The sequence below is a fragment of the Takifugu flavidus genome, chromosome 15 (assembly GCF_003711565.1).
Source record: "Takifugu flavidus isolate HTHZ2018 chromosome 15, ASM371156v2, whole genome shotgun sequence".
NCBI classification, from domain to species: domain Eukaryota; kingdom Metazoa; phylum Chordata; class Actinopteri; order Tetraodontiformes; family Tetraodontidae; genus Takifugu; species Takifugu flavidus.
Genome location: NC_079534.1, coordinates 12014265 through 12037153, shown reverse-complemented (window position 1 = coordinate 12037153; position 22889 = coordinate 12014265). Strand labels below are relative to the sequence as shown.

The 22889-nt window shown below is 44.5% G+C and overlaps 1 protein-coding gene across 4 annotated transcripts; it reads left to right on the top strand.

The window, feature by feature from the left end:
* Positions 1–204: 204 nt before the first annotated feature.
* Positions 205–22439, top strand: LOC130538480 (rho GTPase-activating protein 29-like). Of its 4 annotated transcripts, XM_057056118.1 has the most exons (22): positions 205–371; positions 858–1220; positions 9786–9929; positions 12873–12963; positions 13122–13194; positions 13412–13472; positions 14023–14172; positions 14479–14543; positions 14615–14725; positions 14995–15075; positions 15408–15575; positions 15669–15806; positions 15917–16104; positions 17225–17394; positions 17661–17795; positions 18161–18259; positions 18642–18805; positions 19015–19203; positions 19319–19456; positions 19604–19836; positions 20059–20359; positions 20682–22439. In XM_057056118.1, exons 2-22 carry the CDS (start codon positions 950–952, stop codon positions 21786–21788), a joined length of 4077 nt encoding a protein of 1358 aa, XP_056912098.1. In that variant the 5' UTR covers positions 205–371; positions 858–949; the 3' UTR covers positions 21789–22439. The 4 variants fall into 4 exon arrangements, with proteins under 4 accessions (XP_056912098.1, XP_056912099.1, XP_056912100.1 ...); XM_057056119.1 differs by lacking the exons at positions 205–371; positions 858–1220; positions 9786–9929 and adding an exon at positions 9973–12123; XM_057056120.1 differs by lacking the exons at positions 205–371; positions 858–1220; positions 9786–9929 and adding an exon at positions 12175–12414.
* The last annotated feature ends 450 nt before the right edge of the window (positions 22440–22889 follow it).

The following is a 22889-nucleotide window of genomic DNA, read 5'->3' as shown; positions in this document are numbered from 1 at the left end:
CTCATTAAAGGCTCAGGATAAGTATAGTCATCACATATGCACTAATATATTGCCACACGTCCTAAATTAACGTAAACAAAGTAGTAAACTTCAAGAGTAGGGAAACGTCCTTTTGTTCCTGAAGGCATCACAGCTCCAAAACATATGACCAATCACAACGCGCGTATGACCTCATGTGACAAACCCACACGTAAATTACAATTGACTCCGGAGCTGTTGATTGTAGGCTACTTCTCGATGTACAGTGAGCGTAAAAGCGGACGCTTTCGCCAATTGTAAAGTTTAGTCTTCCTTAAGGATCTCTTCTTTAATCCAAGAATAGAAGTTTTATTTCGACACCGCGGCAATAATGTCCAAAAACTACCCAACAGGTATGTTTAAACAGCGCGTATGTATGAATATTCTTTTCGTAACGTTAGTTAACAACCCGGGACAGTTTTTTTAACCGGGCTACCAGCCTCATTTTACTGTTATAGTGTCATTTTAGTATTTGACTGGTCCATGAATTGAATCAATCGCTTTTATCATTTAAAAACATTGATCATCAAAGGTCAAAGGCTTTTACCTTTTAAAAGCTTTCATGTTCGCTACCTTGATCTTCGGCGTTGATGTTACCACACGCACTGCTCCACGGATTAGATCTCTATATCGGCCACAAAGTGTTGACCAACTTTAACCCGAGATCAACTCGAAGTGGGCAAATAAATCCAAACATCTGGAAAAATTTAACAGCAGCGCGTCCTTCAGTCTATTTTTAACTGGTCTACTTTTCTCCTGGTTTGTTTCTTTCTTGTTGTTTTTGTCTGTGTATTTTGCTGTTAAGCATGCTCATGATTCTGCCTTCTTTCTCTTTCCAGCCATCCCGAGTCGAGCACAGCCTGGTAAAACAAGGGGCTAGCTATCTGCCCTGCTGTTGCCCCTGTAAAAGGCAGCAGCACTTGCCGCTGGGATGCTCCGGAAGAGCAGCAGCGGTGCTGGGAGTAAAGCTCTGCCAAGACACCTCTCTCAGCCTCACACCGGATCCCTGTCATCAGGATCCGTCAAGTCCTGGAATATCGGCTGCAACTCCAAGAACCTCAGTTCACTGAGTACCATGGGTCTAACGTCCCACCTGGCAGGGGCACCAGGAATGGACCCGGAGTATGTAATGCAGTTGGTCAGTGACGTGCGGTGGTTTGCTGATGTGTTGCTAAATCTCAAGGAAGTTTTCAACCGTAAAGGTGAGTTAAAATTCAGAAGTGTTGGAGGTCAGTCTAGTGGAGAAATCTATTTACTTATTGAAATCCTTGGAGGGAAATGGAAAACAAGTGGCACCAACTAAATATCATTATTATATACGTTTTGGGAGCATTGTTGCATTCAGATGTTGGCAGAAAGAAAAGTAGAGAGAAGTCTCATTGGTGTGGCTTGTGTTTTGTAAAAAAATTCAACAAAGCCAGAATAAAGGTGTCATTGCAGAGGGCCAGAATCATCTGAGGGGTGTCACCTGGATTACTGAGTCCAGATAGCCACACAGCTCTAGGACACATTGTCATACAGATATACTTTCTGTTTTTCTGACCTTTTTTTTTTTGTTTGCACACACAATCGCAGTGTAACCAAACGGTGTGTTAGACCTTTTTTTTTTTGTTGAGTTTGAGCCAGTCCATAAAAACACTGCTTCTCCTGCTGCTACGAGGTCACACTCACTGTCCACTTGGATGTGCTGAGGTCCAGCTGCAGGCCTGGCAGTGGGAGTGAGTTGTTTAGCCATTCCTCTGGCTGGAGGAGTGAGGCCCCTGTGAGTGAGCCTTGGCCAGCTTCACGCCGAGTGGTGCTCTGAGCCGTTGCAAAAACATTTGGGTTATCTGCTACCCAGTAAGCAATCATTTCCATATGGCTCCGTAACATCATTCAGCAATTTTCCGTTTTTTGGTTCCGGGGGATTTGTTTTTCTTTCTCGGGCACTGTGGTTCCAGTGTTCTCGGGGAACATCTCAGTCCATCCTGTTATTCCCCGTCCACTACAGTCATTTTTTATTATGAATGCTAAAGCATGAATAGAATATGATCTGAATTAGCTGAGTTTAATATATATTTTTTGATGCCACAGTATTGGTGTTATTGAAGGACCTCCTTAAGAAGTTTAAAGTGAAAATTCATCCCACACCTGATTTGTGCTGGAGTTGGCAAGAACTGTTTGACTATTGCAATGAAATCGTCCTGAGCACTTAGGGGTTGTGTACCTTGCTCATGGGCACGTCAGCAGTACTCCAGATATGTGCCAGCACCTGGAACTTGAACCAGAGTCTCTCTGTTTCACTTTTGCCGTGTGCCTGCCTTAGTGGTGGCAGCCCTCCTTGTTTTTGAAGGTGGAAGGCACAAAGATGGGAGGAGGTTATTGAGGCACATGCTAGCTCTTGTTTTTCTTTCATATTTGTGGAGGTCTGACAGGAGTATTGTATGAAACTGACGCCTATATTATTGACTAAATGTCTTGATAGGATAGAGCTCGTAATCGTTTATTTGTCGCCTCTAAGCACCTGTAGAGCTTTTCCTGGAGGTGCACGCAGCATGCTCACTGCTTTTAAGCTGTTAGTAACCCACGAGGGGAGTCCAACACTGACAGTAAACATGCTTGCTAACTGACTGCTTTTGCACACCCACAGCTTCACACTTCAAGACTCCCCAGGGGTCAGGCTGTGGTATAGATTTACACATTTGAACTGATCCCTGTGTCCATGTGCTTGCAAGAATGATTTCTCAACAGCGATCCTGCTGTTAGAGTATGTTAGGCTTGTTTGACTAAAAAATATTCCTCTTTATCCACAACTTTAGCTTACCACTCTGCCCAGGCGTACTTTGACTTCATTTGTTAACAGTAACATCAATTCCAAGTTGTGTTACCTTAATAGCATTTCGTCACCGTGAATATTTTTTGAAACCAACATTAATGCCTCAAACCCAACACATTTATGTCACTTTCTGTATGTTGTGTAATGTAAAACCTGTGATTGTACAGTAGTTTCAGGGTTTTATATGTAAATTTGTATCTGATAAAATTCAGAACATTTTCATTGTTATCATTTATCCAAGTCAAGCTGCCCTTGGTGAAGACAGTTTGGTTAATGCTTTTAATCGGGATGAAAAGGAGTCCTCCCAACACAGTTGGGCTGCTGACCCCCCTCCCATCCCCCCACTCGCCTGCATACTCTACATTCCTTTAGAACAAATGTTCACTTGTAGCTGTAGTGCCTTCAATAGCCCAACCGGTAGGTGTGAGGATTGACTGAAAAGCGCTTAAAAATAATCCATCTTGGTTTTTGTGGTCATAAATAACAATAACAATGCACAAGGAAATGCAAGTCAGCGTTGCCTTTAGTTTCAACATCTAAACTTTGCGCAAACTGGCAATTTTATAGTAGCTTGAGCAATGTGTCTTAGGCTGTGGAACAAATTAAAAATACCAGTATATTTAAAGGCATAGGTTGCTGGTTCAATTCTTTCAAGAGTCATTGTACCAAATGCTGCTGTTGCACAAGCTCATGTTTTCGCAGCCTTCTACCACTTCTGTTTTTACTATGCTTTTTCAGGGCAAAACTGCAACATAACTCCTCTAAACATCATGTGATGAAGCCAGACAAAGTGCGGTTTGCCCCAGAACTGTTTAGGAATGTGTGTTTTGTGAAATTGGTGGCCTTCAAAACATAGTTTAAAATCTCCCTTTTTCTTATATTGACTGTAGAGGATCTCAGGAGGAGTGGAGAGTTTGAGCTGTTTTCTCCACTCATGTGGAGGGATATAGAAAATCTCCTGATATCAGTATTTTCCCTCTTTTTTGGCCTAATCTTTGCTATTTTCTATTCAGTGCTAGTCATCAGCATGGCCACTAGCTTAGCCTTTTAGCTACATGAAGATGGTGTTGGGACTGGAATTTTAGATTCCTAATCGTATGTCCTCATGTGACCTCATGCATGCATATATTTCTCAATATAAAATCATCAGTAATTTCCGTAAAATTCCTGTATGTGTGTGTAGAATACTTTTTCTCTGATGGAGGTTGCGTTTTTCATTTTAGTGAGTTAGCCTTGGGTTAAAAAAACAAACAGAAGTGCCTCGTCTCAGCTTTTCCACAATTCCTGTTTCTGGAAGAACAAACATTTTGCAGACGAGTTGAGAGGGATGTTGTTTTAAAGCTGATAACCAACTCTGAAATATATATTGCGTGCAGTTATGGTATGGGAGCTCACGAAGCCGCATAGGATGGTACTTCAGACGTCTTTGAACGAGGCGGAACATATCTGAACAGGACGTCATTGTTCGCTTCTGAATCTGCCCTTCTTAACTCTTGCTATCTCCGTATGAAGGGTCTGAATTCCAGTTGAACTACATTACTCTGTCATTTGCATTTTTGGTTCTCATCTCTTATCAGAAGCGGAGAGACTCTGACACATTTGATAAAAATGTGTGAAATAGTCGGACTATTTTCCAACTGAAGCATTTGGCTGAAAGTTGGTTGTATCATGGACTGTCCAGAAGATGACAATTTCAATAAGTATTGATCTGAAATTTGGGAGTTTTTACCTGTCCGACAAGACAGTTTTGTTTTTTTCACATTCTCGTTAGCTGGAAATTTAGTTTAGCTGCTATAGGCAACACTACCATTCTTAGAAAACCGTCCCTCTCAGGGCTTCCACAAATATCCCCTCATCTTACATAAGTGCCCATACCCCGAGTGAAGTGGCCGCTTGCTGCTGGCGCCTCCAATTGAGAAAGAACCCGAGCTCAAGCACATAATTGTTTAATAGCTCACTGCTCTTATGAGGAAGAAAGGAGAGATTTGTTGGGCAGTAACTTTCCCTGTGATGCTGAGGGATGTTTTTGTGCAAGCCTGTGGTTGGGCTGTGTTTCCTGGGGTGGGATTTATGGTTATGGGCCCTGGATGTTTGTGTAGGAGATTGGTCGTGGTGAGGGGCGGCTTGGCTCCCACTGGCAGGGGGACTTCACCACGAGCAATGGGATGGACCTGCTGAAATTAACAGCCTGAGTGGATCAGGCCTGGATAAGGTGTGTGGGAAGAGAGAGAAAGATAGAAGAGTTTTTTAATTCAGAGCAACAGGAATCGCTAATGTTTTCTCAGCTTTGAACAATCGGGCTCGCCCAGCGGTTCCTCGAGTCTCCTGTTTCACACATTTGAAATTGTTAGTCATCTCTCTTGCACAATGCTCCTGTCTCCACTACAGCCCACATTTAGGTGAGTCACTAGCAAAATGTTGCACTTACAACCGCTCAAGGTTAAGGATTCCCAGGATACATCTCAGAAGTGTGGGTGAAATACTAGCCTTTCATTTTTCAAAAAGCTGTGTATTATTCAGTAAGTGCTCAAATGCCAAATGCTTGTTTTTATTGGCATGATAATAATTTGGATATCACAGAATTCTGGCCTATTTGTATAGGACACACACACTCCAAAAAAGTATTCTGTAACTGTGCTAACAATTCTAACTCTTCAACCAGAGCTCAAACAAGGTGATTTAGTTTCTTGGTGGTTTGCGAGTGGTTTGATCTGCACTCTTTAGTTTCCTGTTTCTACTGTTTCGGGTCATACATTGCGTCAGTGTGCACCTGCTTGTGCAAAACGTGCAGAAACATCTCGGAATTACTTGCTCAAGACCTCAGAGAGTGCAGCTCGCTAATGGAGCAGGTAGCTGTTTATGCAGCGTCCGCTGTTTACCATCTGTGTGATGTCTGGGGCCGTCTCTCGTCTCCAAACAAGGCCTGGGAAAGACAGCGAGGCACCCAGCAATGCTGCATTTGTTTGGATGGGGGGGGGGGGTAGTGTTTGGAGATGGGATCCTGACCAAACAAATCCACCTGTCACACATCAGGTTCCAGGAAGTTCAGTAATACCAGCAGAGGCTGATTCAGCAAAAAAAAAAAAAAGCTGTGATTTGTGACCTTGTGGTTCCTCTGTGGACTTGTTGTGTTATTCCAGGTATGAAAAAAGCAGGTTTTATACTTGGAGGAAAATATTTTGGGTGACTCACAGAGCAGCGTGTCAGCGGTCTGGAATGAGGTAGACTTATACCGTATTTAAAAAAGCCTGAAAGTCATCCGTTGTTGTGAGCATAAATCCGTCGGCCTCGCTCCTCAAAGACGCACAGAGGAGGTGGGAGGGATGCTGATTAAGATACGTGGCCTTTCAGTCCGCTTCCCTAAAGCCCTGGAGCTGTTTCCCAAGAAGAATTGTGACACTAGGGCTGCCGAGCCTTGATTCATGTCAAGCACATCGCGTGTCCAGACAGGCCACTTGATTGCTGTTGTTATCAGCGGGGGGAGAGCTGGGGCTGTAACCTTTGTCAGGCAACCTGAAGGTTCGGATTAGATTGGTCTGCCTCTGCATCGTTTGACACCGTGAGCTTTGTTGGAGACAATAGGATCCCCCCGCACACACAAAGGCACACACACACAAATATACCAGGAGACATTAATTTAAAATGCAAATAGTTTTGATCCTGTATTGTGTTAAAGTGACTTAAACGTCTATAATAGTGACGCGTTCAACGTTACACTGTGTATCTTTAGCTATATTTTAGCTAAGAAAAGTGAAAATGATAGCAACTCTGTTAGCGTTCCACTTGACAGTAGACAAATGGGTTAGTGTGGGAAAAGTCTGAGCCATTTATATTCATTTGGTCAAATCATCTGTGTCTTTTGACATGAAGACTGAGAACAAAAGTGAAAGCGCAATGACAAATGGCCTATAATAGCATCTGCTCTTTTAGTGCACACATGCTTATTTCAGCTGTGGAGTAAAGAAAACTTTATTCATACTGTCAACACTTGAAAAGAAGTCACGGTTTGAGCGTCGCTTGATAGGAGTGCCCCTTGTTTTTAGAGCTGTTAGTCAAAAAGGGAATTGTCAGGTTTCAGATTTGTCATCTGTGTCAAACGTGCGCTGGAAGAACAATCTTTTTTTGTTGTTGGGTAAAAACAAGTATTACACCCACCTATCGTTACGCTGGGAACAGTTTGTGATTCTTTTGGTGTTAGAAGCTACATCAAATACATCCTACATCCTTTTAGTGTTAGAAAATGCATTGTTGTTCTATATGAAGACGCAGCAGATAACGTATACCCAAACAGGAGATAGCTCTTGAGCTTGAAGGAATAAATGAGTAAACTGAGCATGAACCACCACCACATTCCATCAAAAAAAGCTTTGAGCTTCTTTGACATATGCAGAGAGGCAGCTCTTAAACAATACAGCCCAGCTCAATACCTCAGTGCTGTTATCTCTAGCAAAACAGTGGCATGGCCCCTGCAATTGGTGGCAAATTTAGTGTTTTTGGAGGCCGTTGTTGTGACAAAACAGATCTGCTCTAACTATCTCATTTAGAGGGCAACAATGCTGACGATCAGTGTGAGCTGTCGCACAGAATTTGACCTTGTCTGGTTGATATCATTCCCAGTTCTGAATTTATTGTTTTGGAATAGTTTAATGTGAGCGTTTAGGGTCAAGGCTTCATTGTGAGTAGCCTAATTGCACACACACACTACTGTACTGACACACGAGGAAGTGGTTGTTTTCTTTAAAATAACAAAAACAAACATTTTTTCTTAAATTACTACGAACAACATTTTCTGGGTTTTTCCTTGTTGGCTATATTTGTTTGCCACTCCATTACAGTGTTTATCTCTGTGCTTTAGAACATCTTTAACAGTTGGCAGTGGGTGAGAATAAACACAATCAACAGCCAGCTACCGCCCTTTTCATAATGCCCCACATGGTTTCAGCCTCGGGAACAGATGGGCTCAAAATTCAGCCTTGCTACTGTTCAAATATGCAAATTTCACCCCAAATATTGAACAACGGACGGGAAAATGTCTCCCTTCACAAAACTACAGCCTTGTTCATCTTGTATGTAATGTAAATTTTACTTATTGTGCGTGCTGCGACTGGATGTTTCAGTTCACAAGTGTGTGTGTGTGTGTGTGTGTGTATGTGGGGGGGGGCGGTTGTGGAACAAGCACACCACATGTGTTATCTAGTTTAACTCTGATTAAGGTGTATTCATGCCAGAGCATATCAATTTCCCATCGCGTTATCTGCATGTCGGATGAGGAGGCCTCCAATATAAGTCAAACTAACACGTTTACATGCACTTCAGTCATCTAGTTATTGTCGGATTAAGGCAATAATGTGTTTTTTGACTGATAAGAAACTTTCCAGACACCATCCAGTTAACCAAGGACATCCCAGGGAGTTTCCAAAGAAGGGGAGGGGTTCTAATGAGAGGCAATTGTCAGTGTAGACGGGGTAGGAGGGACCTTTTGAAGAGAGTAATTCAGGGGCAGGAATCTTTTGCCGTAGGGCAATCAGTCCTACGGGAGCAAAATTCTGATCCTTAAAGTGCCACTATGTCTGGAAATACTTGAGTCTTTTTTCCCCCACTGAATAATCACATGTATAATTGTTGAAATCCATATTTGTGCATTGTGTTTGTCAATCTTGTGAAATACTGCCACAGATGGTCCAGGCTTAAGCTTCACGTGTGGATTACGCCTCCTGTCTGATGTTGTGCTGCCGTCGGTGTGTGTCTGAGTGTATTTGAATTGGGCAGGAGTCAGTTTTCCAACAGTTATTTTCACACCCTCTGCAATTTGTGTCAATGCTTATAGTGAGTCACTGCTTGTAGCTAGCTGCTGCAGGATCAACCTTGATGGGGAGGCAGATGACTTTCCTGTTTCCAGCCAGTGGGCTTTGCTTCTTCTGAAACAAGACATGAGCTCACTTCTTGTCTAGTGCCAGTATCTTTTGATCAGCTGGCAACAGAACAGGAGACAGATTTTCTTTATACGGCATGTTAGCTAATAAATGTACAAATACTAATACGTGCAGATGGTATGCTGGATTCCAGTTTAGTACAGCTGATACATGCACATAGAATTACACTCAAGGTTTGTTAACTGTAGCCTTTGTTTGGTGGAAATAACATGCCATTCATCACAGAATGACTGACATCTGCTGGGTTAAAATAGAGCCAGAGATGTTATCTGAATGCATTCTGTACATTTTTCCCTTCGTAGATCTTATCTTGGTATAAATGGTGTTTTTACTGTGTGTTCTTTACATTTAGTCTGTTCACAAAATGGAATTTATAGAAAAAGCGATTTATTATTGCCACTTTGGTTCGTTGAGCAAGCCCCTTATCCCAGACTGGCCTCAGCTGCATACTGGAGTGTAATTAAGGTGTTCCTTCAGAAGGATAGTGATTATTAAAGTTTAAATACACAACAAAAACAAGACAAAATCAAAAATGCGTGCACACAAGGTGCCCGTTTCATTTAATGTATATCTGGCTTTTGGGTTAAGAATACCAACTCTGAAGAATACTGGGTGTGCCTCGAGAATGAACGCTGAATAACCCCATCGGGATTCTGGCGTTCCTCATTAGCACTTGTCTGAGACGCACGCGCTAAGAAATTGCCGAGCGCAGACCTCTTCCGGTGTGCTCTGACACCGTGTGACGGGAGGAAACGAAGCGAGTTTCTCGATAGACATGGTGCAACCACCAACTCCGCTACTCTCACTCCCCCACAGCTGACTTCACCTGGCCTGGGGGGGGACAACTGTACATGTAGACACAACATTAAACCATCTGTGTCACGTCAGACACCAAAAGGAATTCCAGAAATACGTTTGCCACAGGCCAATCTGTAGATCAGAATGTGATTCATTGTTCCTGAATTTGACTGATGCGTGTTGATGGTTTGATTCACCAACTCGTGCGGCTTCTTTTACAGACAATCTGCAAAACCTTCTCCCGCTGGTGCAGGAACGTTTGGCAGAATTGCTTCGCGTCCTTAAAGCCATCATTGGAAAACACCAGACTCTCAACTCTGTGGACATCCTGGGAGCAGCTGGTGCAGTCATTTCCAAGGTCAAAGGTCAGTGAAAGAGGGTCGGCAGTATCACAAAGCATCTTTAAGTCCATTCACAGCCTATCAACGTTGGTTTGAGTTCTATTTTTTTAGCGGCCGTAGTGGCGGCGTTGGAGTTATTGTGCCCAAAATTCTGTGGTTCCGTTCAGTTATGTCTGGTTTTAAAGGTCACACGATGTTTTCATTCCTTTTTCAGCATATTTCCCATCGCTCCTGGAAGCACGACCTGTCACAGGGGTATTCTTTCACAAGATTCTGTTCTGTAATTTTCATTCCTTTTCTTTGTGGCTGTGGAAGACGTGTTGTGGGCTCCCTGTCAGTCGGGCACTCGGCCTGTCTTGAGCGGCGTGTGCGTTTGTTTGACAGCCCATGCGTGCGCCTCAAGACGTGAGAAGTGTCACCTGATTCTTAAGAATGTTTTCAGAAGACATCTGTGCGTCTATAGGTAACTGAGTAAAGCTCTTGCAGTGTTTAGACTGTGAAAGAGACAAGAGCCAGTTTTAGTCGGGCTTTATTGCCATTGTTGAAAGTTAAATGACAGAACTGGCTGCTGCATTCTGGCACGGCACTTAAAGAACTCCCACTATGCAAAGCAGATTCATTCGGGAGAGTTTTGACCTTTTTAAATATTCAGAAGGTTTTACTGTTCTCTGTTGCTGTCAAAGGTTTAACGACAGATCTGCAAATATGCTCTTAATGACTGTGGCGCCCTGAGTTTTAAATGATAAGGTACCCATTTTGGAGGATCTTCCACCATCCGAGCACCGACATCACATTTAAGATAATGATCAGATGTGTCTCCATGGTACCAATATGGATTTCCAGGTATTTTGAAAATGTCTTGATGAGATTATTCAGGAATGCAGATGTTGTTGACTGTGGCGGCGTTCAGTTATTGCGTAATTTAAAAGCATGACTTGTTCAGCTCTGCTGTAATTGCATTAAACTCTGCCCGGCCACAAGGGGGCGCCTGACATCAGGTGGCTCAGACTGGGCCGTCGCTGCTGACCACAGGGGTTAGTGGCGGGCGTGGATCAGAGATGGTACGAGGCCACCTTCGTCTGCGCCGCTTCGGTTGGTTTGTCCTCGTCCTGTGAAGCCCGGGGCAGTTGGACAACATCCAGAATTTATTAGTACAAAAAAGTAACCCATGCGTCGCTCCCTCCCTCTGCAAACAAATAGCAGTCTAACCAGTTCCCAACATTTATAAGTAAATGTTAAACACTAGCACTTCTCTTCGTATTATTTCAAGGAGAAGGACTCCATGCAAACGGTTAGAAACCCGAAATTGTCGTATGTTCGGCAGTGAAGGCTTTTGTTGTTCCAGCTTAGATTTGCCTTTTGTCTGTTGCTTGTTCTGTTTCTTTCTGCTGCCTCTTCACCGTCTCAAACTAGGCCCCGACGAGGCTTCTCGGTCCCGCTCACGTAGAAAGTGCTCATTTTGCCCTCCTCCTCCTCCTGGAAAACTGCAGGGCACTGCAATAAAAGTGTCACCCGCCACAACTTATTGAAATTCTTTCCCCGTTCCACGTCCCCATCGCCCAGGGACGATGTCGACATCTGCCAGCAAGTTTGTGTTCTGCAATCCATCTCGTACATGTGTGTCATCGGCGTGTTGCTGTCCCTCTGCAGAAAAAACGTATTTCAGTTGAAGGAATCCATGTTTGTTTGTTTACTGACCCCAAACTGTCACCATAAAACTGTAGGAATATTATCCGTGTCTTGGCAGAAGAGTCTTTTTGTGTCCCAGTTCCACCTCATCTGTGAGAAAACAATGGCTCCAGTATTTGAATGATGCCGTTTCCATATTTCAGTAGTGACAAGGGGGGGCAGACCCCTGCAATCATTGTTAGAGACCCACAGGATGTCCTGAGGAAGAAGTCAGTGCAGTGTTGTACGTTCACATTAAAGACCAGGGAGGTGTTCAGAGGCAGGCTTGCACTGCTGGGCCTCCTTTATGCTGGCGTCCTCGAGGGTCTCCCTGGAACATGTGGCTGTGTCTGCCATCCAGGAGGCCGTGATTCCTTGATGGGTTTTTGCTTGAGCACTGATTGGGGATTTATTCTTGGGAAAACAACCAGATTCATGGAATTTGCTGTGATGAAAGGAAAATGGACGCAGAAAAAAAATCAGACAGGAACCGTTCAGTCCCCAGCATTGAGTTGAGATGTTTTGTGGTCCCGGGCTTGCAAGAGAAAAGGTAAGCCATGACTGGAGCGTTTCAGTGTCACAGAGCTCAAGCTGTGTGAGTGTTTCCTGTCAAGCAAGACAGGAAACACTCGGCTTCGTCACACTTTTCTGCCTGTTTCTTTGGTTCCTCTTTGCTTTTCTGCAAATGTTTTCATGCTGCATGAACAGATGCCTGAAGAGGGAAGATCCGCACATGTTCTCCAAGACGCGTTGAGTTGTTAGAGCTCTACAATCGCAGGATATTTACCCGAAACCTGGTTTGGAGCACGTAATTAGAAAAAAAGGCAGTTGACGTATTTCTGTGAGTAACTTGGAATACGTCTGCTGGGACTGCAACTCTTTGGAATAACGGGAGACAGATCGGCGATCCATTCTGGGAGCTATATGAAGACCGTTGGTGTCATACGGCTTCTGTCTTTAACGTTGTGTTTAAGATGTGTGAATGACCTGGTCTTCAACCCTTTTTAAGGCGGTAGGACCGTTTGTCTGTCTGTCACTGAGATGGAAACACTCACGTTACACAACTGTAACACTCGGGCATGTGCTAAACCACCCCAAACATGTAATTTTGTCACCTATCACTAAATGGCTGCAGCACAAGTGTGATTTTTCACATTCAGCTGGCATTTTCTTCTCTTATTTCAGTCTTATCAGTGGTTAAGCAGTCCTGTTGCCACCATGTAAAACACATTTGTTGATTGATAGACTGATTGTGGTACAATTTTGGCTTACATTATTGTGTTTTATCGCTTTCCACAGGCATTAAGGAAGTGACCCCAGAAAGCATAAAAGCTATATTTGGCGAGATACACACATCCATTGACATTTTGGCATTCACATTCGGCAATGTGTGAGTATTATATTTGTGGTCATTTTCAACGCAGGTTAGCATTGCTCTAGTGAAGAAAAGAGTAGATTTCAGCTGTCTGACCCTTGTGAACACATTTTCTTGCATCTCTGTATCAGCTGTATCTGTTAAAATCTGACATCTGGACATTTGTCTCCCAGAGTTTCTGACTTCCTTATGGGAGATGTGGACAGCGGCTCAGGGTTGGGGACCTCCCAGGCCAGGAGAAGCAGGGTGAGCTCTGTTCTTTCAAAGCTGCGCTGTCAAACGCAGCAGTTTTCAAAAGAGCAAACTCAAAGCAAGATATTACTACGCCTCCACATTAAAAAAGCCTCAGACACTTGCTTTTTGTACCTAATTGAGGTCCCACAGCTCCGACTGCCTCTGATGTCTGACTTTAATTGTATGTCTGCTGGTCCCGCGTTCTAATCTTAAATGTCTTTTTTCGCAGTCTTTTGACAACCTCTCCGCGGACCCTGAGGGCTGCGTTACAGATAAATCTGTCTTTGACGGTAAGAGATTTTCTCCTCGGTTTCTGTACCTCTGAGCGAGGTGTGACATAAATGTTGGAAAATCCGACCTATTAGTTAAAGCGTTTGGTGGCTGTGTGCGGCCAGCCTGTGAGCCGTGTGATTTAGGCTCCTGGACTCGTGAATGCCTGACGTAGACCCGCCTTGAAACCTCAGTTTCCACCCCTGTTATTTCTGCTGCTTTTTTCATACAAGTTGCTAGTTTCACCACTCACTGTCTACATATCTGACATTCTTTGCCAGTTTAGGAGTATTTCCATGTGGGATGGGAAACCTATGAGGTTTCTATTAAATCTGATTAGGGTGGCCTGGAGAGGGGCATCGCAGTAAATAAAAAAAGTAACACTGTTGGACTATTTTAGCAGATTCCCAGCTCTTTCATATCGTCCCACACAGTCAACTTTAACCTCTGTGTATTTTTTTTTTATTTCCCTCCCACACACATCTGTTGGGATAGTAGAATTTAATCTGCTTTTATCCAACGGTTGCGGTTTGAACCACGCGATTGGATTCACTTGTGTCTCCTCCTCAGGCCCAGAGGTGCCGTTGTCACGGGAGGAAGAAGTTGACTTGACCCTGCTGAAGAATGACAGCGGGGTGGAGTCGGCTCTACTCTACGCCAAGGCCTGGTCCAGGTATCTCAAAGACCTCCTGTCCTGGATGGAGAAACGACTGGCAATGGGTAAGAGCAGAAGAAAGGATTGATATGTTTATGAATAAAATGATCATATTGATGATCATTACACTTAAAGTAGCGTAATTTTGGTGTAACATACTGTGTGCACCCTGTTTACAGCTTAAAACAACTATTATTGTTGTTATTATTATTATTATTGCTTTCTAAGTGTGACTTGATACTATAGTAACTAGATTTTTAGTTATTTATTTTGTACTAATAAAAGATATTGTCAGGAGTTCATATTATCAGGTCAAATATATTACAATTTTATTATAAATTGCGAGGTAACAATATTATTTTTTCTTTCAGATATTGAATATGCCAAATATTATGCAAAAATGGCCGAGTCTTCCAAAATGATCGCCAGTCAACGGGTACGATAGCAGCCTTTCTGTATGAAGTTTGTATGAAGCTGTTACTGAAAGTATCGTTTTGTTTCCTTAAGGATTACATGCCATTCAGTGACATCTACAATTCCACCTTCAAGAATGAGGCGGAGTACAGGCAGCTTCTCATTCAGACCGCCACGGCTCTCCAAACAAACAAATTCATGCAGGTGAGAGAGAGACACGTGCATTTAACCTGATTTCACTTCAGACCAGTTAAGCCAACCTCAAGGTGTTGGATACATTTCAGCAATTTGGTCAATGGCTGTCAATGAAGAAAGGGAGGGTGTGTACCGAAGGGTACAGTGGATTAGCGTGACTTTTACTAAAGGCAGATGCAAACTGTTCCAGCTGCGTCCCTTTTGCATCTTTAAGCGCACCGGCAACAACATTAATTACGTCTCTGCTCATATTTGATGGGTTTTTTTTGTCCTTCAAGCCGCTGCTGGTCCGTAAGAATGAACTCGACAAGTTGAGGAAAGACATCAAGGAGCAGTGGCAGAAGGAGCAAAAGAAAATGGTATGCTACCAGCCCAGTTAGTGATCTATATTATTCCATACAAACACTGTGAAGGAATGCTGTCCGCCCCAGAAAAGGCAGCATTCCACAGTAAATGTTACTGTTCTTGTAGACATGTTAGCAATCACTTGAGGTCAAATTAAAGTGAAAAGTCATAAGACGGCTTGGAAACAAAATGTGTTCTTAATGGATTTACCATATTTTTTTTTAAATTGCCTCTGCACATTTGCACGCGACCTCGTGTAAAAGGTCAATCAACCACTAAAATGCTGTTGTCAATCTGCATATTTTAACCACGTGGGCGATTCTGCTTTGATTTTGGGTTTTGGCAGCAAGAAGCAGAAGCAGCCTTGCGGAAAGCACGAGCGCTGAAGTCGCTGAGGAGAGAAGAGTATGAGAAGGCGCAGTCATCTACCAACCGCTCCCTGGAGGAGCAGTCCAATGCAGTCAACAAACAGCTGGAGAAGAAGAGGAGGCTGGAGGAGGAAGCTCTCCAGAAGGTCGGTGCTGCTGTGCTTGTTCATGTAAGGAGTAGCAGCGCAGATTTTTCATCCATACCTCACACAGTTGTGGGTGTCTGTTGCTTTGGACAGGCAGAGGAAGCCGAGGAGCAGTACCAGAGCTGCCTGGCTGACGCAGGCGTCAGGAAGATGGATCTGGCCAACGCCAAGAGCACCATCCTCGCACAGATCCGGAAGACGGTCTTTCAGTGCGACCTCACACTCAAGGCTGTGAGTCATTAACGCACATTAGCCGTTAGCAATCAGTTCAAGGAAATTAGGCCAAACGTTGAGGAGAGTGACAACAACCCGATCGTCTTTTTCTGATTTGTTTGTTTTAGGCGACGGTGAACTGGTTTCAGATGCAGCAGACTCAAGCTGTTTCACTCCTCACTCACTACCAGACCCTTACTGACACCGCCAAGTTGTACGAACCCGGTGAATGCTATGCCGATTTTGTCCGGAACCTGCCAAAAGATCTACACAAAGAGCCTTTGCACTCGGATTCCACCGCCACTGACAACACCAGGTACCAGCCTTCGTGTTTACTCTCGGCAACACATTTGTGTCCAGTGTTACGGTGGCGATTGGCGTTCAAAATCCGCACGCGGCCCTCCATTTGGCATCCTGTTGTTTTAACACAGTTCACATAGCCCTTATAATGAGTCCGCCTCAGGTTCGAGTTGGGTTTCACTTTTTCCCGGGTTAATTCCCAACATTTTTAAGAAGTCAGTCAAGAACAGTTTGTCTTTCAGTAAAGGGGAACAGTGAGTCAGAGTGGGAGGAAGCCAGAGAGGGAGAGAAACAAGGAGAGACAGAATACGTGTTGAATTTGTTGCCCTTCCTCAGGAAATATCTGTAGCACAGACTGAGTGCAGCAGGGGAGATTGTGAGCGTGAGATTTCTGCTCTCCATGAAACTCTTCTGAGATTGTGAGAGCACTGTCAGAAGCAGCTTCCTACACACACACACACATCCTCGCATTTCTACTTTTGCAGGGACACTCATAGCCAAAACCCTCACCATCCCAACTAGTCACTTTGCGAGTAAAATGAGGATGTGGTACCCATGTGAGGACACACACATTCTTCACCTTCAAGCACAACAAAATAAGCATTGATAACAAGGATCAGTGTGGGATTTATAAAACACAGATGTTAAAAAACGGGAAAATATCTTTATCTACCACTTAAGTTATTGTGATTCTAGCCGCTTGTTGGTGGCTTTTTTCAGTCTCTGTTCCTATTTCGTAGTCGTGGTTACTGAAGGGAGAACTAGAACGTTCTGGAATATTGGACCAAAGCATGTTTACGTTCACTTTGATAATTGAATCAGTGAGATTAAATATTAGATAATGCTTGTTGATAAAACACATAAAAATATACTAGAGAATCACAAGTTATGTGTAGGAAAAAAACCTCTGATGCCATCTATTCTGTTAAATATGATGATCACTAATTGAAACACAGTTGCCAAACACTTTAAGTTTCAGTTGGGTTTTTTTGTAAAAGCAAAACTCCAACAACGCCCAGAGAAGTTACGACCGCATCGCCGCTGATGATCAACAATCTGATTTCGAGCTCCGAGTCAATAAAATCATTTTTGGGGGGGAATTCATCACATATCAATGCTGTCTTTATTTCCCTCAGGTTCATGTTCAACAAAAGGTCAGTGGACAGCGCACATTCCTCCCACGGCAATCTGTCACAGACTTCCATCACCTCCTGCGACGTGCTCAGCGGCGACGGAGTGGACATTCCGCAACAACATCCTCCCGCCATCAGCAAGCAGAGGTCCAACAGCAGCGCCGACATTCAAGGTGCTTTTGTTCACAACCAAAATAGAATAGAATAAAATGTTTCTAGAGGTCCTAGCTTTTGTTTTTTCCCTCTCAGCGATCGGGTTGTGTGAATCATGGTTCTGTTACGAAAAAATCAAGTTAGCTTAACTTGTGTTTCTGTTACTCATCACAAGCATGTCTCTAAAAATAAGGTTGCTCAAAGTGTCAGTAAAGGGGAAACAAAGTCATTCTTTGGATATGATTTCTGCGTGTGTTTGACCTTTGGTCTGCATGTTGTCTTGTAGCTCTGAGAGGTCAGACCACGGCGAGGCCGTGGGCCTCTGGGAGTCAGGGGAGCCATGGTGGGATGTGCAGCGACTCGGAGAGCGCAGAGAACAGCAGTGAATCCAGGTCCATGGACTCCCCTACCGCCAGCCCAGGTAGGGGAATTTAACAGGACATTAGAATAAAAAATCCGCTCTGGTAAATCTCAGGGAATAAGTGGAGGGAACAGTACAGCTGGGCCCAGATCTATGTTTTTTTTAAACATATTTGAAGTAAGCTATTAATGGAAAAAGCTAGAGGAGGAAATGTTTTGGTTTGGATTCAACGTCACAACAAGGGTGCAGTCGAATGGGCTGTGGTTTAACTTCCTCATCGATCCAAACACTGCTCAGTTCTTTGCACACTTCCCCGTTGAGGTTAAACTGTTGGCAACATTGCTAAAAATCTTCCAAATAGTTGAAGATTGACCTGGATAGAGTCTGTTTTTGTTGTTGCGCTCATGCATGCTGCATACACTCAGGTGACTTCAAACGACGGTTGCCGAGGACTCCCTCCACTGGCACCATGTCTTCAGCCGATGACCTTGATGAGCGGGAGCCTCCATCGCCATCAGACAATGGTAAATGCTGCTTTCTTTTCAGACTTTATAACCGGCTGCAGTAACACTCCCCAGTGTGTGTTTGAGGACGGTTACAGGAGAAGCAATATAAAAATCTTTTTCTTTTTTTTAAAAAAAAAGCCCTTCCTCGGTGGTTTTGCTTACATCAAATGTTTTTACGCTCGCTGGAGCTGCACAGTGTGAGATCTTGTTGGTTTTGGCTTCAGCTCACACTTCCTGTATCAACAGTGAGCTGGCCCGCTCATTGTGTATGCAAGCACTGATCTGCTTTTCAAACTCTTACAGTCGATACTGTCTCAGATGAAATGTGACGCGTTTTGAGCACAATGGCCACGAACTTAAGGACAAAAGTCAATCTTAGAATTCTACTTTGATTTTTCAGGTCTGGCAGAAATGGTCACAGAGACGGCGAGCTCTCCCGGTCCCTTCCGAAACGCTCAGATGTCCAAAGCTGCTTTGACTCATAAGCTGAGGAAGCTACGAGCTCCGTCGAAGTGCAGGGAGTGCGACAGCCTGGTGGTGTTCCAAGGAGCTGAATGCGGAGAGGTGCGGAGCAGATGGGAAATGCTGTTTTGTGACTCTTTAGAGTGGGTAAAAGGGGCAAACAGTGACCTTGCTGTCAAGTTTTTAGTTATATAAGTATCAAAAGTATGGTGCTGAGACGTTGGTGCACTCGGGGCTGTGAGACTTTATCAATCGCTGTTTCATCAAAGCTGGACTCGCATCAAACGGTCGCCATCTCTTGTTTTCAACAGTGCTCCTTGGCCTGCCATAAGAAGTGTCTGGAGACACTGGCGATCCAGTGTGGTCATAAAAAGCTTCAGGGCAGACTTCAGCTGTTTGGGATCGACTTTGCTCAGGCAGTACGGAACAGCCCCGACGGCATCCCTTTTATCATCAAGAAGTGCACATCAGAGATCGAGAGCCGAGCTCTTAACATCAAGGTAAACCGCACACGGTGGAATTGATGCAATGAGCTCACTTGTATCCCACCACTATTGGGATTTTTGATTTATCCGACGTATGGCCTGAAATTTGCCTGACGTGTTTTGATCTTAGGGGATCTATCGTGTAAATGGCGCCAAATCTCGTGTGGAGAAGCTTTGCCAAGCCTTTGAAAATGGGAAGGACTTGGTTGAACTGTCGGACCATTCACCTCATGACATCTGCAACGTCCTAAAACTCTACCTCAGACAGGTTGGTCTTACGTGCTTAAATATTCTGAGTTTGAGCAAGGTCAGAATCAGATGTCCTGCGGTATTTAGTGTTGCGCTGCTTCAAATCTTTGTAATAAAAGTGTGTTTTTACTGGTACTTCCGACTGACCCTTCCTGCCCATTTACAGTTACCAGAACCGCTGATCCTGTATCGATGCTACAACGACTTAATCGGCTTGGCCAAGGAGTGCCAGCAAGCGAACGTGGAGGAGGCTGTTAGACTTCAAAATAACCCAGCAGGCGACAGTCTGGGGCCAAACGTCCAGCTTAACAAAGTCATATTGAAGATCCGAGACTTTCTCCGGCAGCTGCCTACAGCCAACTACAGGACTCTGCGGTTCCTTATAGCGCACCTGCACAGGTAACGCCAAGAACTCCAGTGGAACGATTCCATTCTGTCCCTGTCTGCAATGATATGCTAGCGTCCTCAAAACACACAGAAGGAAACATATAGTTTCCTTTTAAGTGAGGAACAAATACAAGCACTATTTTTAAATAGGTCTTATATTTGTATATGACAATGTGACAAAACGCGTTAGTGTCGCCATTTCGACTAAGAGTGTCTTTAATGGACGTCCTTCAGAGTGACGGAGCAAGCAGAGGAGAACAAGATGACTGCGAGCAACCTGGGGATTATCTTTGGTCCCACGCTGATCAAACCACGAGGGAGAGACGCTGAGGTGTCCCTCTCCTCCCTGGTGGACTACCCCTACCAGGCCCTGATAGTGGAGCAGCTCGTGCGCCACTTTCAAACAGTGTTTGACATCTCGCTCCTGCCTGGCTCTGACATCGCGGCGCCAGATCAGGCATCCCCCCGGCTCACGCCCCAGGAGAAGATTCAGAGGCTCAATAGACACTCTGGCTCCATGACGGACATTAAAGAGGTGAGACTAGAGTGAGTGGGGTGACTAGGCGGAAGATTAAAATGTTCCCAAAGTTGGAACAATGTCATGTTTTCGTATTCCTGCTGCAGGGTTCTGTTATGGTGTTCAGCTATTATTTAATCAGGTTTAAAAGCAAAATTCTAGACATTTAAGGGAAGTTTGATTCCTCTACAGGAATCTTAAATCTGAAGAACTTTAATGCTGAATAGTGAACCAGTCTTATATAAATGCAGATTCAAAATTTATAGTCCATATAATTACACCACAAAGAGGAAATTGGTGATATTTAATAAATATTTTCTTTTTTTTTTACGTCTTTCAGAGTACCAAAGTGTACAAAAGATATTCCTCTGTTATCCCGTCCTCACATATTCTGAATGAGGTCCACGAGGTCCAGCCGGGAACAAACAGGACAGAGGTCTCAGATGTGGACAGACTCGACGGAAACCAAAGTGGAGGAGATGGGAGGAGAGCGTTCAGTCGTGCCGGCCATATCAGTGCGGCATCAAAGGTCCAGCTGCGCGCCCAGCGAACTGGGCAAAGTTCTCGGCCAATCAGCATGCCGCCTGTGCCGATGGGCGAGAGGATTAGCCGCTATCCCGACACCAGCAGCACGGAGCTGGACCCCGTCTCTGAAACCATACAGGAGACACCTGAAATGGAAAAGGCTCGCGTTGGCGGCTCGTCAAGGGTCAGCACCTACTACATCACGCCGTTCATTGACACACAGACGATGCAACGGAGAACGTGGGACAAGAAATACAAGCACTATGACATTACACCCAGAACTGCTATGATTGTAGCTAACCTGCCAGCGACCAGCTGTGGAACACAACCAGTAAAGTCACCAGTGCCTCTTCCTGTTAGCCCAATCTTAAACTCCGCGGATGAGCTTCCCGCGACCACCAGCATCATCAGCTCCAGCTCCAACACGGCGTCGCCCCCGCCCATCTGGACTAAAGGAGAAAACGGGAGCGGCTCATTCAAGGAGTCCAGAAGTTCTTCTGATGTTCCACTAATACTCAGGCAGCCAAGGACTCTGCAGCCACCTCCTGGAACGTTCTACAAGCCGCCTGCCTCTACCACCAGCAGGACCAAGACACTCCCAACCTGGACTACCACCGTGACCAGCACCAGCACCGTCTCCCCCACCAATATCGCCTCCTCTCCCTCCACCACTAAACCGGCCGAGCTCGTCTCGCCGTCCCCTTCACTGACGAGCCCCCCACAGACGCGGCTCCAGACACAGGACTCCACCGACAGCGCCATCGACCCCGGGGTCTCAACCTCCTCCACCATGTCGCCACCCCAGTCTCCACCCCCGAGCAGCCCTGAAGATCTGAGCCCCGGCGAGATTAAACCCGTCTACCAGAGACTGCGATCGCGGCGGCTGCAGGAGCTTGAACAGAGAGAGGCGCATTTTGTCTGACACCAAACAAAGGATTAAAAATCAAAGGATTATCTTTAAATGTTGATGTATCTGTGCCATAGTGTATAAAACAGATGGTTTTGTTATACAACCTCAACATGGGAGTTAAAATATATGCCTGTGAAAATAAGCCAGAAAGTGTTATATCTACTAATATATTATATTTTACATGTTCAAGTCAAAGTGTCTCCCAATCATTCAGAACAAGCTAAAGTTCTTTTATTCCATGCTATTCCAAGTTGGAACTGTTCAATTCGCTGTCAGCGGCTGTTGCCACGCCAACCGTCTCCAGAATTGGACCCTCCTCGTCCTCCTCGTTAATGATTTGTTTTTAAATCATTTGACTCTACCAAACAGTGCACTTAACGACACGATGCCTTCAATGTTCGTCAATGTTCGTGTTTTGTTCCGCCTGGAACAGACGAGTTCTTTTTGTATGAGCTTTTCAGTTTTTAACAAGTTTGTGATTTTTATGTTTTTAAGTGCATTATAGTGCGATTGGTACATCTCTTTCTGTAAAAACTATCTTTGTTATATCATTCATACGCACTGCATGATTGTCTTATCAACTTTGTCTTATTGTATAAAGTGACTCTTAAAGACAAAGGACATTCAAACTGGCTGCAAATTAAAGATGTACTTTAAATTCTCCTCATGTTTTAAATGTTGGTTGTTTCTGTTTTAACACTCTGAGCGAGACACACCAGCCCGGGATCGGGCTTCGTTTTGCTCTTTCAAACAAGTGGTTTGATGGTCAGATCTGATCTTCAGAGCATTTAAACTGAAATCTTGCCTCAAATCCACCGAGTGTATCCTGATAAAATCATGTCTTTGTTCAGACAGCTTAAATAAGTCATTATAACTGCGGCCCAGCGGGGTTTAGCCTTGCCCGGCTGTTATTTTTAAATTGAGATGCATCCGCCGTGCGCATACTTCGCCGCCTGCGTGCACGGCTTCCTTTGTGCAGCTGTCAAGCCTTCACATTCTCCTCACCTAATTACCTGTGTGACCTGCTCCGCCCTGCCGAGCTGCTCACAGGAGTGACTCGTTGCAGACGCAGGTGACACAAAAGCCACAAACAACCCTGCCAGCCGTGTCCGA